The 17,434-nt window shown below is 34.4% G+C and overlaps 1 protein-coding gene across 2 annotated transcripts in view; it reads right to left on the reverse strand.

The window, feature by feature from the left end:
- Nucleotides 1–841: 841 nt before the first annotated feature.
- The window catches only part of LOC127848480 (uncharacterized), a 30,441-nt gene continuing 13,848 nt past the window's right edge, over nt 842–17,434 (reverse strand). For both annotated transcript variants that reach the window (XM_052380964.1, XM_052380963.1), the window contains 13 exons: nt 15,892–16,026; nt 14,899–14,972; nt 14,357–14,511; nt 13,866–13,926; nt 13,051–13,148; nt 12,111–12,278; nt 6,183–6,257; nt 5,141–5,302; nt 4,295–4,362; nt 3,805–3,847; nt 3,269–3,341; nt 2,517–2,590; nt 842–2,145 (listed from right to left, as the gene is read on the reverse strand). In XM_052380964.1, the coding sequence (XP_052236924.1) occupies nt 1,858–2,145; nt 2,517–2,590; nt 3,269–3,341; nt 3,805–3,847; nt 4,295–4,362; nt 5,141–5,302; nt 6,183–6,257; nt 12,111–12,278; nt 13,051–13,148; nt 13,866–13,926; nt 14,357–14,511; nt 14,899–14,972; nt 15,892–16,026 (1,474 nt within the window). In that variant the 3' untranslated portion in view covers nt 842–1,857. The remainder of the gene's footprint in view (nt 2,146–2,516; nt 2,591–3,268; nt 3,342–3,804; nt 3,848–4,294; nt 4,363–5,140; nt 5,303–6,182; nt 6,258–12,110; nt 12,279–13,050; nt 13,149–13,865; nt 13,927–14,356; nt 14,512–14,898; nt 14,973–15,891; nt 16,027–17,434) is intronic.

Raw genomic sequence — 17,434 nt, forward strand, 5'->3', positions numbered from 1 at the left:
TACATTGCTATTGCTTAAACCTAATCAGAGTAAAATGCATTTTAGGAAGCTCGAAATCATATAGAATCGTTAGGTGCAAACTATTGTCTCCATTTTTTATTAAATAGCATAAGGATGTTATTAAGTGTATTGTGAACTTAAAGTATATAATTAAGTTGAGATTAAATGCATACATTTATACTTACGATTTGCTAAAAAGAGCCAATGTTAAATATATTTGTGGAAGATAATTTGAACGGGGAATATATTCAACAATATGTGTTCTTGTGATGATATATTGACTACTAATAACAAACTCGTAGCCGTTGTCCTTCAATAATAAATAGTTAAAGGGGCCTTTTCACGTTTTGGTAAATTGAAAAACTTTAAACAAGTTGTTTCAGATTCGCAAATTCATTTTAGTTATGATGTATGTGAGAAAATAGTAATACTGAATATTTACCATGCTCTAGAATATCCACTTTATGCATCTTTTGACGATTTGAAAACCTGAAAAGTATAAAGCGTTGCAACGCGAAACGATTGAATAAAATTTGGAAAGTTCTGCTGTTGTTATATTTTGTGAAACTACGAGGATTGGTTATATAAGTAAAACATACATCAGCTTTAAGCATGAGCATGGATGGTTGAGTGGTATAGGCTGGCGACTATTTTCACCAGGACTCCAGGGGCAGTGGTTCGAGCCCAGTTTCGGGTTACTTTTTTTTTCCATTTTTAAATTGTATTCTTGTTTTTTAGGACCAATGTTTTAATTTATCAATATAAAGCATTAAATGACAAGCTTCAATACATGCCAAAATCTGTGTGTGCCGTAGCAACACAAACAAACAAACTCGATGGATTGTTCTTTACTATTTATTCAGTTGTTAACATAAAGTCTCCAAGTCCATAATATTTTTTTAATTAGTTGTTAATGAAATATTTCAAAGTCCATGTAATTCTCTAAGTAACTAACAACGTTTCCAAGACATGACAAAATCCGTCCAAATCCATCCAGACAGGATCCCACCCCACCCCACTTGGGGTTGGGTTCTGGAAATAACCTGTAGAGTTTCTCCTACGTCGTAAATCCTTCTTTTTCAAGTGTCAAAAAAGCATTCTTTATATACTTGTATCGTTACATAAGCATGTCAACTTGATGGGTCAAACCAATTTGTTTATTAGCTGGTAATTACAACGATACGGAAACAAACATCTTTCAACTTAGTAATCCTGTCATGATCTACACTTTAAACGGACTGAACTTGTGCGTCTACTGTCAACAAATTAATGAGTTTCGGCCATACTGACGTTAACCAGGGCATGCATTATTATCAAATATACACCAATTATGCGACATGTGAAAAGGCCCCTTTAATACCGATGTAAGTATTCTCGAACAATATTGAAATAAATCATAGTAAAAAGTTTATACAGAATGTAAGAAGGTATAAGCCAGTGATAGATACAACACACGTATGTGATGATACATACACAAAACTATGGTTACAGCACACACATACATACAGGTACTGAATTAATAATATTACATGGACAGTATTGTTTATTTTGAATTGTGCAATACTTGTGATTAATTACAAGTAAATATCATTCAGATATAAATTGAGCAATTAACAAATTTGAAGGAAAATACACGATGTCAAGAAACACTGCTTTTACCATTTTATTTTGTTGTTGCAAGCTGATTGAAACGCGCTTGCGTCATTAAAAATAGTATTTTACAACATAAAAAGAACCGGTACAACTAGAGAAATGCGATGTAATATTTGAATGTGATGTTGTATAGTAAAGTTACGACATTGCATATTTGGCTTTCTCTCAAAATAACATAATTTATAAATCAGTGAATTAACAGTTTTAAAGAAAGTGTTTGAACTTCGACAAAACAATGCACATGAGAAGTTCTACGAGCAAGGTCAATGTGATAGCATGGGCTCCGTTCGTTTTCGCCGGGACCTTGGTTGTTATTGTCGTGGTTGGTGTTCGTGTGGTAGTGGTTGTTGTGGTTGTACTTGTGGTGGTGGTTATAGTGTCAACAACACTGATCGCTCCACCTTCGCTTCTGCCCACCCATTCGTCTTTGGCGGAATAGGTGCAACCGTATGTACCTTTCTGACAGAGGTCTGCGTTTACACGTATCATTTTCTACAAACATAATACACTTTACATTACCAACGTATAGAAATAATGTACAAATATAACTATTGAGTGACACACACACACAAAACAAGGATAAAGAAGTAAACGGCATTCTTCAACGAAACTAAATGTTGTATCGTCGCACTTTTATTTATTTATTTATTGTTGGTGCATAAAGATATTTTTGGTAAATAGAAACGGCGAATAAGTGTGAAACTATTTTGTGTAAAACAACAAAATGTTCATATCTACATTTACTTACATGTCGACTATAAAATATTACATCGTCTCCAAAAACGATTAAAAATCAAACCCGTAAAAATGATGGTAAAGATAAGTATTAAATTGTTATAACAATATTAGCGTGTATATATTACCGGAAACAGCTGCACGCTGCTGGTTTGAAACATGACGTCATTTGGAAGTTTAATTTCAGTGGACACCGGGTTGGCTGGAAAAAAGTTAGATTGTTGTAAGAGCAGTTTATCCTGGTATGAAATGTGTTCGCTTTATTGCCACAATAAGAGAGAACAGCGCGGGAATTTTATATACACACTTTCTCTGTGTATATGTTAATTAACATGTTATAACTGACATTTCCCTGGAACGTTAAAAATGTTGTAAATAAATATTGTCGAAATAAGTTAAAAAAAATGTAACCTCTTCAAACGCGCACCCAGCGGAGTCTAAAAGCATATAGTTTCTTTTGTTGTATTTTTTTTACAGGGATGTTTGTTAATATTATTTCACAAAATGCTTTCCTGTATTTTATAGGCGAATGAGTGATTAAAAATTAGTATACTTTGAGTACTGCGGATCGGTGGGTAGAACGTATCGATGAAATCCGAAACATGCCAAATATCTGCCCCATAACTTATTAATTCCGGTTCCGATTTAAGCAAAAATACCCGTTAAATGGCATAGATATTGGAAAGCATGATCTCTTTTATAACAAATACGATGTCATTAAAAGAATCTTGCACTTTGTTGTCCCTGATAAGCCTGTGCGGACTGCACAGGCTAATCTGGAACGACACTTTACGCACATGCATTAAACCCCTTTGCACAGAGCACGGCTCAATTATTTTTGCCGAAACAAAATAAGGGGTCGTTTCCGTATAAAACTTACAGTTCAATGTCTCCACACCAAGTCGAGTAAGAATCGGTGTCATGACGTCAAAGAGATTACGCAACCCGGGAATCTGGAAATGTTTTAACCCATTTATGCCTAGTGGACTCACCCATCCTTCTACATTGGATCAATTTATTTCCAAAATTAGGGATGTCTAGAATACATATTTCTACATTTAAAATATTTCTTACAGAAGTTCCTTTAAGCAAACAGCGCATACCTTCATCTGGGTCTACGCTGTTTGCCAAGGCCTTTTTTTCTAGACGCTAGGTATAAATGGTTTAAGTATGTTACGTAGTAACTATTATGCATATAAATATTTATGCATATGTGTACACGTTATTTTTTATAAATCTTTATGATAGAAAAATGAACCTTTTCACCACTGTTACTACCCGGCACGTATCGGTATGTGAAGCATAATGTTCGTCTTTCTTTCCGTCCGAAAAAAATATGAGTAAACAACACAGAATAATTTAATTTAAATACTTCATAAAATAATATTTAAAAAAATGAAATTAAAACGTTCTTACCAAAATCTTGCCAATATGTGACTGGTCTATAACAATCTGTCCGCTACAAATTAACAAAGTTGCCCGATTAAAGTCGGTATAATGAAATTGATCAATTATTAACACCTGTACATACACTTATCCAAGTGGCTAAATATACCTACATATGATATAAAATGGATATGTATTATTAATTTTTTAGATCAATAAAGACAAATTAATACTTTCGATTCTTACAAAGGTAAATCAAAAACAATTTTGAATATAATATTTTATGAAATCACAAGGCAAACTTTACTTAACTGCTCATGAACTACCGTTTCACACAATACAATGTTAACTTGCAGTTAAAACACCGTATTGTCGTTATTAAAAATAGAACCAACCGTTATTGTTTTCAAAATATTTTGAAAATAATAGCTATGAGCATATATATACCTATTCTTTAAGTCGTATTAACAAACAATACACGTTATTATACATATACAAGTTGAATTAACGTTTACCTCACCTTGCGTTTGCAAGCTTAGCAGAAATATAACCGTTGAAGAATTTTACTTTTACTGGCAACGCAAAGTTCTGAAATGCAAACATATTTTATCAATTCTGTATGTTTTAATAATAGGTCAATAAACTTAATAAGGTAATTGGTATTGCGGATTGGAAATTCCATACCGAGCCAAAGTCGAAATTCTAGCAGGGTATTGGGTATTGGAACATTTGCAAAAACAGAAAAAGGACGAATACCTGCCAGGGTATATGTTATCAGAAATATTCCGAATATTCAGCGAGAGACAAACCTCGTGCTAAGTATTTGGTATTAGAACTTAAGCGAATATCGATCCTAAGTCGAATACCCGGCTTGTTTGTGAGTGTTAGCAATTTGGCTATTATCAAGATCGGTATTGGGCTTCGTACTTTTGTAGAGCGAGTCGGATATCTACTCCGCATGTTATTCGAACTTAAGCAAGTATCAAGCAAAGTTCACTCAGCTTGGTATTATATATTCGGTCTTAAGCGAATATCGAGCCGGAGACAAATACCCTCGATTTCTATTATTTCGAAATCTCAACAACCAGCTGGGTTTTTGCCATTCGCTCAATATTCGACCGTTTAAGCTGTGAATAAGACCTTGCCTCAATACTTTCTTCGGCTGGAATCGCAATTATTCAGCTGAATATTCTAAATTGGTTCAAAATTCGCTAAGTTCAAATACCCTATCCAAATCTCGGTATTTAACATTGGCTCCATATTTGCAATAATTCGAATACCAACTACTGAGCAGAATATTCAACCCAGGTTCGAGGTCGACGTAGGGATTCTCGTTGAAATAATATAAAAAAATAGTGGTTCTTACAAAAGTGGCGGAGAACATTGGATCTGCTTCGGTGGCGCTTTCGGCGGAAAAATTGAAGCGGCCCCGGATGTTCAGGGTCGCTCCCATAGTGTCAAGTGAGAGGCTGGAGTCGCTAACGTATACACGTACACCCATCACCCTTTCTGGCCACCGTAGCTTCGCCTGGAGAGATGGATATATATATATATATATATATATATATAAATATATATAATATTATATTATATGAGGAAAGATTTTTAATTGTATGATATAGGGCATTCCCATTTAAATGAAATATCATAACCGAATAAACAAACCAAAAAAATGTTTCACAACAAAAATATCTCTAAATATTACACAAACAAAATTGCGTAAATCTATTTTCTCTTTTTTTTAACTCTGCGAATATTCAAATGGTCATTTTGACATTTTTGCCAGGTAATGAATATTGTTAATATTATGTTTTACTCGCATATGGTCCGTCTGTAAGATTTGTTCGTGGTTAGCAAACTCGCTGCTGTAGTCGACGAAGCGCAATTACATGCATAATTCACAGATACTCGGTGACACTGTATTTTGTCAAAGGAAGTTAAGGTTGAATGGTTGTCCGAATATCGCTTTTAAAGTGTAGTTCAATTTGTAACAGTGACATATTGGCCCCTAGAGACATGTGGCTCTGTTGTTCGATCCCCATACAGAGTCGTTCTAAAGACCTTTAACAAAGCCATCAAGCACTACATTGTAATTCTACGGACTCAGCGGTGTGTAACTATCGATAAACATGTTTAAAGTCCCCGTTCTGGGAGATATATACATGTATGGGCAGAATCGTAAGAAAACGTGTTTTTATTGAGGATATCACTGAAAATCTGATTGAAATAGGTTGAAAACAAACAATATAGCGATTTTTATTTTGGGGTCGAGTAAGGTCAAGTACGAAAACGACCTTATTAATATTCATGATTCGACACGTTAATTCCAGCCTAAACAAACCAAATTGCTGATACGGGCGTATTAAGCGGAGAGAAGGTAAGACTTTAAGTAATTCACCCATTCTCACCTGCGGTAGCAGACGACCAAGACAGAAGGCGTTGTCACACGTTAAGTACAGGAAGGTCAGCTTCAAGCGTTTTACCTGCGGTATAATTCCATGTTTTAATCTATTGTAAGCAAAGGATGGTGAAAAAGAGATTAACTATATCCCTACCGGATGGTTATAAAACAAGTTACCTGAGCATAAAGAACGAAAAGAGAAAATCGTCGACAGAACCCCGTATATAGATTATATATGATTCGTATGATACAATATTTAAATCGAGTGGAAATATTAACTTCACCCCGAACTAAACAAGTATATACGTAAATAAAGCACTTAAATATGTTTAAACCTATATTTGTCGTGGTGGTTTTTACTTTAAAGAGGACAATAGATTCGTTCAAGATGGCAGCATCAATATCAATAGATCCCGATGCATTCATTCCTTGGTATTTATTTTTAATAAAACCATTATAAGTTTTTGCCAACCCGATTTGTTTAACGGTCTTATATGAGTCTACATTGATTTTCGTGATTGAAATTAAATCACTTAGCAAACGTATATCTTAACTTAAATGTAATATATATATATATATATATATATATATATATATATATATATATATATATATATATATATATATATATATATATATATATATATATATATATGTGTGTCATAGTCTACAAAAATCAGTACAAACGAGGAAAATTTACATTTTCGTTTTTTGTCATTTTTTAAATGATGAAGGCAAGCATAAGTCAAATCCAAAGTTTAAGGTTTCTAACTATAATAGTTTTTGAAATGTTGGGTTTTGAACACATGCACCCTTTATACGATCTTATAGCTAAATAATGGTTTTCTATATCAATTGACATTGACAACAAACTCTTTTGTAAATACAGTATACATGCATTTACTGTATAAAATTCACACATAGATTCAATGCATAAGTAGAACTGGCCATGTTTTTCACATTTTATGTTCAAACAAAAACAAACATTTGAACACAGTGGTTGCTATGGTAACGAATTTACATAAAATAGGTTATTTTCATTAAAATTGTCTAAATATCAGGAAAAAAATTAATATTTACGTGTTTGTCAATTATATGATAAAACTGCTTACAGTGAATGATCTTTTTTCAACATGATATTTATTTAATACATAGTAACAAAAAGAATCTAAGAAAATAGTTTGAGTTATAGTGCAACATGTCCTTTTTTTATTGAAAAGATCCACATATTTTACAGTGTATTTAGTTCAATCTATTAAAGACTTCGCCCAACGTAAACACCATACATGGAATTTAAAAGTGCCATACATATATGCTGGTAAAAAAGTTAATGTACAGACATTTTGCTGATGGTAATCATGGTTACCAAGGCAACAAAAAGATAAAATATCGATTTTTACTGTTTTGAACAGCAAAAACACCTTATTTTATCAGTAAATCCTTTCTCATACATAACAAACATGAAAAAGAACAACATTATTTGACAAAACAATTTAACTACAATTTGTTTACGAAACCCACATAGTAAAACCTCCATAAATAAACACAAATAATAACGACATTTACTTCTAATTCAAAACAAACAAAGATGAACATGTATTAATTTTAAGGCATTAAAAGGTACCTTCTATAAATCAGTTAAAATAAACATAATAGCATTTTCATATAAATCGAATTAATTAGATCAACAAAGAAGTTAATGCCAACAAAATGTTTCCATAGCAACCAACAATCTTATTTTACATGTAAATGGGTTTCTTAATCATGTGTATGATGAGTTACATCAACAGAGCTGATATTTAACCGCCTGTCATAATAAATGAACACACATGATCAGTGGTTTATTTATATGGCTAAATGTTTTGACAAACTTTATAAAACATGTTTCAAGACATGAAAAGTTCACCAATGAACAGTTTATATGGTAAACAATAACATATAATTTGGTAATCAAAACAAATAATCTAAGACTTTTTGACAAACAGGATCATACAATTTTCAACCTTAACAGGTTCGCACAGACCTTAAAAAGTGCTTGAAAGTAAAGATTTACCTTGAAAAGTACTTAAAAAATATGGAGTGCTTAAAAATGCTTATTTTTGACCATGGTCTTAAAACATGCTTAGAATGTGCTTGAATTCGGCTCCAGACTGCTTGAAAATTGAAATCTTTAATACCTATGCCATTCGATAGATCGACATAAATCATTTTAGTTTCTTTAAAGGGGGCATGAGGCGAATCGTGGATTAAACATAACAGGCTGTATATGAACATTGACGAATCCAGTTTTAACTAGTCTCGTCAGTTACGGAACCACCCTATTGTTCATCGTAGACGTTTGTTATCGCCCGGCAGCGAATCATATTTGCGCTGTATGTACAACTATAGCCGGAAATATCCTGATCGATTATATTGGTTTGTGGAAAATCTGCGAGAAAAAACAAAATAAATTGATCAGAAAACAAAAGGCAACACTTTTTATACGAAACAATAGCAACGAAAATTGTTTGTTTTTTCTTCGATGAGCGACATGATTCACTTTATTTTTTATTTTTCTTTATAGCATCGTATTACATATTTCTCGGAACAAATACTTCAATCTTAAAAATGAATGCATAACCCCTTCCTCTGCATGTTCTTTGCAAAAGACGAAATCTTAAGAAAAATACAGCATAGTTATACCATTGCAACTTCATGAGAATGTTTGCTATTGTTAAACAATGTTTGCTTCATGGGGATTCATGATGAAATTTATCTTTCAGGTGTTTCCAAATACGAGTCCATGAGATATTATCAACTTAGCTATCTTGTTCAAGTCACCATGTTGTGTTTGCTTATTAATTTTATATCTGTGTTCAATAACTCTTTGTGTCAAGCTTGAGCACGAAACAACAATTCAGCAAATAATTTGATTGACACGCAGTCGCTTTAGTAATCTTACGCTGATACTGGTTATCTTTTTCTGCAGGTAGAATCTTGAGACCAGTTATGACGCAGATCGAACATGGTCTATCATTTTACGAGATAACGATGATAAGTGTCACATGGGAAGGTGACAACTCAACCTGTTTGACTGTTGATTGTGTGAAGCCCGAGTTTTTAAATGTGATAAAGCCTCGTTTGAATGACTCATATTAGCATGGGTGTATTTTAGTTACCTGATTCCTGTGTTCGTGATTACCCTTTTTATGTGCTCTACTATGAACATTCTTTGTCAACATGATGACCTACCTAATTACAGTATATTTTACATGGTCAGTTATAAAACATAGTTAAAAGTAATTGATTTTGCTAATCAAAATAACCAATTGGTATACTTGAATTTCATGTAATTTTGCTATTATTTTTTTACACATTTTCATCAGTCAGTAAACATATTGTAATGCTAATATCTAGTCATTCTAACCACTAGTTCATTAAATCATTGTCTTTAATTTCAAAATATAATGATAAAGAAACCATATAATCACAGTTTGGGCATCATGTGTGCTCATGTTGTGCCTTAGTCATTTGATGATTTGGGCTTTGATATTCATTTAAATTTATGATAAATCATTGACATCATGAAAACGGGATAAAATGCATGTGTCGTTAGGAAAAGGTTTTAAAAGCTTACAAGTTTTATTGCACTTGTATTTGTTCAATAAACAAAGTTTAAAATGGATGGATGGGTGGACGGGGGATGGTATAGGATGGTTTGATGGTTGGATGGATGGATAGATTTGGGTAGGTTTCGGATGAATGGGTGATTGGAAAGAGGGAGGGACAAACGACTTGACTTACAGACAAACTGACATCTACTTGATAAGCTTTTATAATGGTTCACTTAAAAATTTGTCTAAAGTCATACAAAAAACAACAATTTAACTATATATGAACACGAACAGTTATTTAAAATTATTAATACAACGTTAAATTATTGGCTTTATGATTTTTACTTATATATACATTTTTTTTGTATAAACACAGCCACTTGTTTTTAGCTCATGAAAGCACAATATGCACATGCTGAGCATCTAATTTGCCTTTTGTCCGTCGCTCGTTGTGCGTCATCTATCGTCAATTTATCCTGTTAACACTCTAGGGCCACATTTATTTCCAATATTCATGAAACTTGGTCAGACGATTTGTCTCAATGATGTCTAGGCCGAATTCAACGATGGGTCATGTGAGGTCAAAAAATAGGTCAATTGGTCAAATTAAAGAAAAAGCTTGTTTACACTCTAGAAGCCAATTTTTTTTCCAATGTTAATGAAATTATGTATAAAAATTTGTTCTTATAGTATCTCTATTGAGTTTGAAAATGGTTCTGACCCAAAAACATGGAAACCAAGGGGCAGGCAGTTTGCCTTATACGGCTATAGTGAAACATTGTTAGCACTCTAGAAGTCACATTTGTGATCCCATCATGATGAAATTTACTCAGAACATGTATAATTATCATATGTCGGCCGAGTTCGAAAATGGTTCCGTCAGTGGAACATGCCTACTAGTGGCTGTGGCAGTTTTTCTGATAAGGCTTTAGTGAAAACTTGTTTATTCTCTAGGAATCACATTTTAGTTTAATCTACATGACGCTTTCAACGGCAACTTTTATGAATAAATCTGTGTGTCATTGTACGGGAACTTTGTGACCTTTCTCAAAACAGATTATACCAATGGGAAAAGTACCTTTATCAAATTTGAAGGGGTTGGGTTTCTCTTATTTGTCACCGGAAATCCTGTTTGCAGGGTAACATGCAGTCAACTTGATACTAAGCACACATTGTTCAGCGCATGCTGCCTAGGATTTGTAAAATACATTGCAAATGGTGTGTTTTGGTGTAAAATTGAAGGTATATATGTAAGCAGTAAGAAAAAAAGTCATGTTTGTGCTCTATTTTTTCTGTTGATGGTTCCCGGCTTTGAAAGTAGGTCATACTATTTGAGCCCAAAATGGCCGCCTCAACAGGTGTCAAAACGGGTGTGCCGAAATTGTAAATATTTTGAGTTACGACGTATTGAATGTAATGTCATGCATTTGTTCAAAAGATTATGCATTTATCTTTCCAATGATGTATTATGATAAAGTGACTTATCGCTTGATCATGGTAAAAGATGATATCGAACTTCACTTATTTTATATGTAATATAAAAGGAAATTAATTGCGTATGCGTAACCTTTTAGAAGAGGTCGCTCAATCAAGCAACGGTTACTTCCAACCAATTAAAAAATTATAAGTGTACATTGTCGATCAGAGCTCGGGGCATTTCATTCTTCGAAAACATGCATATATTTCAAGTTTCAATATTTTTTCATAATATAATTATAATTGTATTTCCATTTTTATAACGCCACGCTTTAATCATGCGTAGCTCAAAATAACGTCGACCGCGTTTGTACGGATTTCTGCTGACGACGTCACATATATATATATATATATATATATATATATATATATATATATATATATATATATATATATATATATATATATATATATATATATATATATATATATATATATATATATATATATATATAATAGTGCGCATGCGTGACTTGCGACCAAAAGGTCAGTGTCGAAATGCTCACCGTGATGCTAGGGGTATTTATCAAACCAGCTAACAAACGGCCACCAGTGTGAGAAGTTTCACCATGGCATAGTATGTCCGATGTATGGTGGCTGAATTCAGCCATAATTGTTCTTGTTTCATGACTTGAAGAAGATCTCAAATACACCGACACAAAACAAGGACACATATACCCATCAGAACAAAGTAAGGACGCGCAAATACGACAATTATGACATTTTTCTACATTTTTGGTCGTGCTTGATTGCTGTCGTGTTAGCGACTTTCAAAGCCACGCCAAGATGAAATGAGAGACATTTACCATAGAAGGGAATGATTTTTTTGTTTTTACTTCTTATTTAATGAAGATGGCATAATTTACCTTCGCGTTGTCGGCAAATGCGTTTAAGAAATTATTCTTCAGGGAAATCCCCAAGACGTTGTTGAAAATGTCCTCCGCCAGATCGAAACTCACACCTGAACTAGGCATGGCTCGTATGAAAGGGGTCACACGAACGGGAAATCTTTGCCCAGCACAGCTGACGGTTCCCTGCAATTTTGTTATATTCACGATGACGTTATAAAAAGTCATCTATTGATCGTATTAACTGCATGATAAGCAATGAATCATATATATTATGACATACAATAATAATTATACAACAATTTATGCTGTAATTAAGGTTCATGTATCAGCAAATGCAAAACGATATAAATAAGATTTTTTAAAGGCAAACTTTTGTGTATTGCTTTGCTCTAATTAAATTTGATATCAATTTAAGATTAATATACTCTCTTTAGAAATTGTTTAAAAATATCATTCCTACATGTGTGCAAATTTGTCTCGCCTAAATAGACGGAAAAACTATTATCGGCAGTACAATTTCGAAACAGAAACCATATCGTAATAAACGCGCAGGAACATTGTAACCCATGTATGCCTAGTGGACTCTCCCATCCTTCTAAATTGGATCAATTAATTAAAAAAAAATAGGGATGTCTAGTATATTTATTTCTATATTAAGAATATTTATTACAGAAATTCCTTTAAGCAAACAGCGCAGACCCAGATGAGACGCCGCATCGTGCGGCGTCTCATCTGGATCTACGCTGTTTACCAAGGCCTTTTTTCTAGACGCGATGCATAAATGGGTTTACATAGTCTAATAATTATGAAAATGAACTACACCATACTGGTTTTAACACATACATATTTATAGGAAATACGCCGAAAAGTCATCTTAAGACAGGTAAAATACTTCAATACTGACGATAAAATGAAATCTTAAGATACACAATTTATTTTTAGTAAAAGAACTCACCTTATGGAAGGTTGCTATATGATCGCTTGTCACTTCAACGGCTGTCACACTATAGTCCACAGTGAAATCCGTATTGAAAACATGCAGGTTGGAGGTTGCTAAAACAGACGACGTAATTCAATTTCAAATATAATTGACAAATCAAGCGCTTAATAGATGTTGTTAACAGCTCAGGGTTCATGGAAAACCACATCTAACACAGGCCACATGGGGCCAGGTTGCACAAAAGAGATTAATCAATTCGTTCATCAAATGTAGTTTCGATCACATAATTATTGCTGATACAGTATGTGATTTAGAAAGAGTTTTAAATAGTTTAATTGTTGATACAGTATGTGATTTAGAACGAGTTTTAAATAGGACATTTGTGTTTATACCCAAAGATTAGTCGGTATTTCCGAATGTTGCTCATTCCGGCAAACTGCTTATTGTGCGTACATGTAAATGATTTTACAATTAAATATTAACAGGCATGGTTTTATTATTCAATCGTAATAAGTCTATTTGAAATTGAATTTGAAATTTAAATCTATTTTCTTGGAGAACTTCCTTTGGCTATAAGCCTACACGTTAACCTGCACTTTAAGAAACTGGCTTATCTCGAAACCTTACAGTATTTAAATTATTTGTAACTAACAGCAGTAGAAATAGTAGTAAAAAAAGTACAAACATCATTCTTATTATATAGGAAACAAACCATCATCATCATCATCATCATCATCATCATCATCATCATCATCATCATCATCATCATCATCATGCTTTTTTTATTACAAATTTTTCACCTCTACATTGAAAAGTCGAAACTGACTCACTTTGCACGTCGGTAAGCGTCTTGCGAATGTCTCCCATGGATTTGGTAACCGTTTCGCAAATCTGAAAAAGCGGTTTGAAGATAAAAGCAGAATTCGCCAAAGGTTAAAAGCAAACAGAAATTAACAATACATTAGAAAATTAGTAGTAGGGTAAAAACAAAATTAACCGTTGCTTTAAATCGATTTCAGACACCTATTGAGAAAGCCACCTGCTGCAAAGCTTGTCACATACGATATTATGTTAACCCATTTATGCCTAGCGTCCTGAAAAAAGGACATTGCAAACAGCGTAGACCCAGATGAGACGCCGCATGTTTGCTTAAATGAATTTCTTTATGAAATATTCTAAATATAGACATAAATTTACTTGACACCCCTAATTTTGGAAATAAATTGATCCAATTTAGAAGGATGGGAGAGTCCACTGGGCATAAATGGGTTAATGTCTATTGCATAAGGACTGAGGCAAAACTTTAAAGTAGCAAACTTGCAGCAATTTCCAGTTGTCGCCGAATGTCGCCTTCGAAAGCATTTGCAACCAACGTATAGAATTGACTGAGGATACTTCCATCAAAGAAGACTTCTAGACCGGAAAGAGAGGCGGAGCAGCCCCGCAGGATCACTTGCACACTACCGGTCTCAACAACTGACGGAAAAAACTTATCATTATTGAAATAATCTAATGCATAATCATCATTGTCATCATGTCAAACAGTGCAACGTTTTATGCATGCATCATATTTGAAAAAAATACGTACTTCTTGTCACACTATTTTAAAATGTTAACGGACTGCCAATGCTTGACCGTAATGTTCCTAAATAAATATGTGTATGTGGTCTCACCGTTACAGTTCACTGGTATTCAAGTTTCAAAATCGTCATGGCATACAATCACAGTAATTGAGTCGTCATGGCATACAATCACAGTAATTGAGTCGTGTTCTGAGTATTTTTGTCATAACAAAACTCATATTATGAACAACTGGCCGTACGCGTATCGCCAACTACCATATGAATTAATAACATTGTATACCCGGCTGTACGGTTAAGGTGATCCCGGACTGGCCCATGCTGGCAGATAGCCTGCCGCTATCCCTCACTGTGGGGCTACAAAGTACATCGTGCAGGTGAAATTCATTCACATGCTTATTGAGAACCAAAGAGTCGCGTTCTCAGAAAACTGGGCATAATGCATGTGCGTAAAATGTCGTCCCAGATTAGCCTGTGCAGCCCGCACAGGCTAATCAGGGACGACACTTTCCGCTTTCATGACATATTTCGTTCAAATGAAGTATCTTCTTCGCAAAAATTCAATTTAGGCGGAAAGTGTCGTCACTGATTAGCCTGTGCGGACTGCACAGGCTTATCTGGGACGACACTTTACGCACATGCATTATGCCCAGTTTTCTCAGAATGAGACTCAAATATGCGCGAAAACCTTTTGGAGTTTTGTTCTCCGAAACTTCCGTCATGTGTACTTTAAATAGGCGAATATCTTTTAAAATCATAACAATATAATAAACAATTTATTGACGTTATTTTAATAAGGGCTTAGTTTTGTTTAAATATTTGTTCGTATCACTATATATTTTGAGTATATAAATGCAAACAAAACAAGACTTATACGAATGAATGTGTTCATCATTAGACATGTTTTGCATCGTACAGCCCAAACTCTATATACCAAAACGAGCATTTTAACATTTAAGATAAATATTACGAAATAAATTATGTCGCGTTCTGAGAAAACTGGGCATAATGCCTGTGCGTAAAGTGTCGTCCCAGATTAGCCTGTGCAGTCCGCACAGGCTAAACAGGGACGACACTTACCGCCTAAACAAGATTTTCCGTAAGAAGGGACTTCCTTTAAACGAAAAATACAATGGGAGCGGAAAGTGTCGTCCCCGATTAGCCTGTGCGGACTGCACAAGCTAATCTTGGACGACACTTTACGCACATGCATTATGCCCAGTTTTCTCAGAACGCGACACAATTATGTATTTTGACAAGTGTACATGTGACATACAGCCAGCGGCTTAGATCATATTTCATATTCCAGTTGGCGTTGATCTCAAGGCTGCTGATCTGAAGGGACCAGCGGAAACTTCCGGTCCCTAACTGCACGCTGGAGCTTAGGGTCCCTACTCTGGATACTTGAATACTGAAAGATTGCTTAGTAATAGTGACTTCTTCACCGAACCGTATACATGTATTCTTAAAGATAAAGTGATAAAGTGAATAATATATACGTTTATATAGAGGATTTGCGCCCCGCATTTGGTATGTAGATACTTCAAAATACAGGAATTTTAGAGTGAACAAGAAATTTGTCCACACGACACGGATCCCCCCAACTGTAACTTTGTCACTACAAAAAACATATATGTGTGAATGTTTTTGAGATATACATCGCCTTCATTTTATTGAACTACTAGTTTGCTGCATAACAGGTGTTCACTATTTAAATTTTTGTCGTTTGTTACATATGTCATCTGCTGCAGTTTGTATATGTTTTTTTCTGCCAATTCTTTGCATGCAAATAACAGGAATGCACGTATCTTCTTGTCAACTGTACTTGTTTCTATGGCAGTCTTTTTTCATAGATAAAACTTGTGACCAAGTTTGGTGAAGATCGGATGAAAACTACTTGAATTAGAGAGCGGACACCATGCTGAATGTTTGAAACGCACTAAGTGATCCCGTGGCCTAGTTTTGACCATGAATGGCCCATGTTCGAACTTGGCATTATCTAGATACAACTTCTGAGCAATTTTGGTGAAGATCGGATGAGAACTACTTGAATTAGAGAGCGGACGAAAAGTGTGGCGGACGGACTGACAGACAGACAGACAGACATACTGACCGACCAACCGACCGACGGACAGTGCGAAAACTATATGCCACACGTTGGGGTCATACATATAGTACTTTAAATATGTTGATTTTGCAATAGAAGGCAAATGTAGAGTGGGTTAAAGTAAATTCACCTTTCCATTTTAAATGTGGACATTGTAGAGTGAGTTATAATAAATGTGTTAAATGTGATATATAAAGAGTTATAATAAATGCGAAACTTCACTTGACATAAAGATATAACAAGACACAGAAGTTGTATAGTGAAACAGAATGACAAGGTCAACGCATTTTGGCGCATATAAGTGGCGTGATATATGCATATTACACAAAATGAGTGTGATATATAGAGACTGCGTCTCTTCACCTTATGTATGAATAGTGAATGACGTGAGTGTGAGATAAAAAGACGGCGTCTCTTCACATAATGTGTGGGTAGTGCTAGATATGAGTGTGATATATAGTAACTGTGTCTCTTAATGTGATGCGTTGGTACTGCTCGATATGAGTGTGAGATAAAGTGAATGTGTCTCTTCACATGATGTGTGGATAGTGTAAGATATGAGTGTGAGATATAGTGACTGTGTCTATTCATGTGATGTGTGGGTAGTGCACGATATGAGTGTGAGATATAGTGACTGTGTCTCTTCACATGATGTGTGGATGGTGCACGATATGAGCGTGATATATAGTGACTGTGTCTCTTCACATGATGT

Source organism: Dreissena polymorpha, chromosome 10, assembly GCF_020536995.1.
Source record: "Dreissena polymorpha isolate Duluth1 chromosome 10, UMN_Dpol_1.0, whole genome shotgun sequence".
Taxonomy (NCBI): domain Eukaryota; kingdom Metazoa; phylum Mollusca; class Bivalvia; order Myida; family Dreissenidae; genus Dreissena; species Dreissena polymorpha.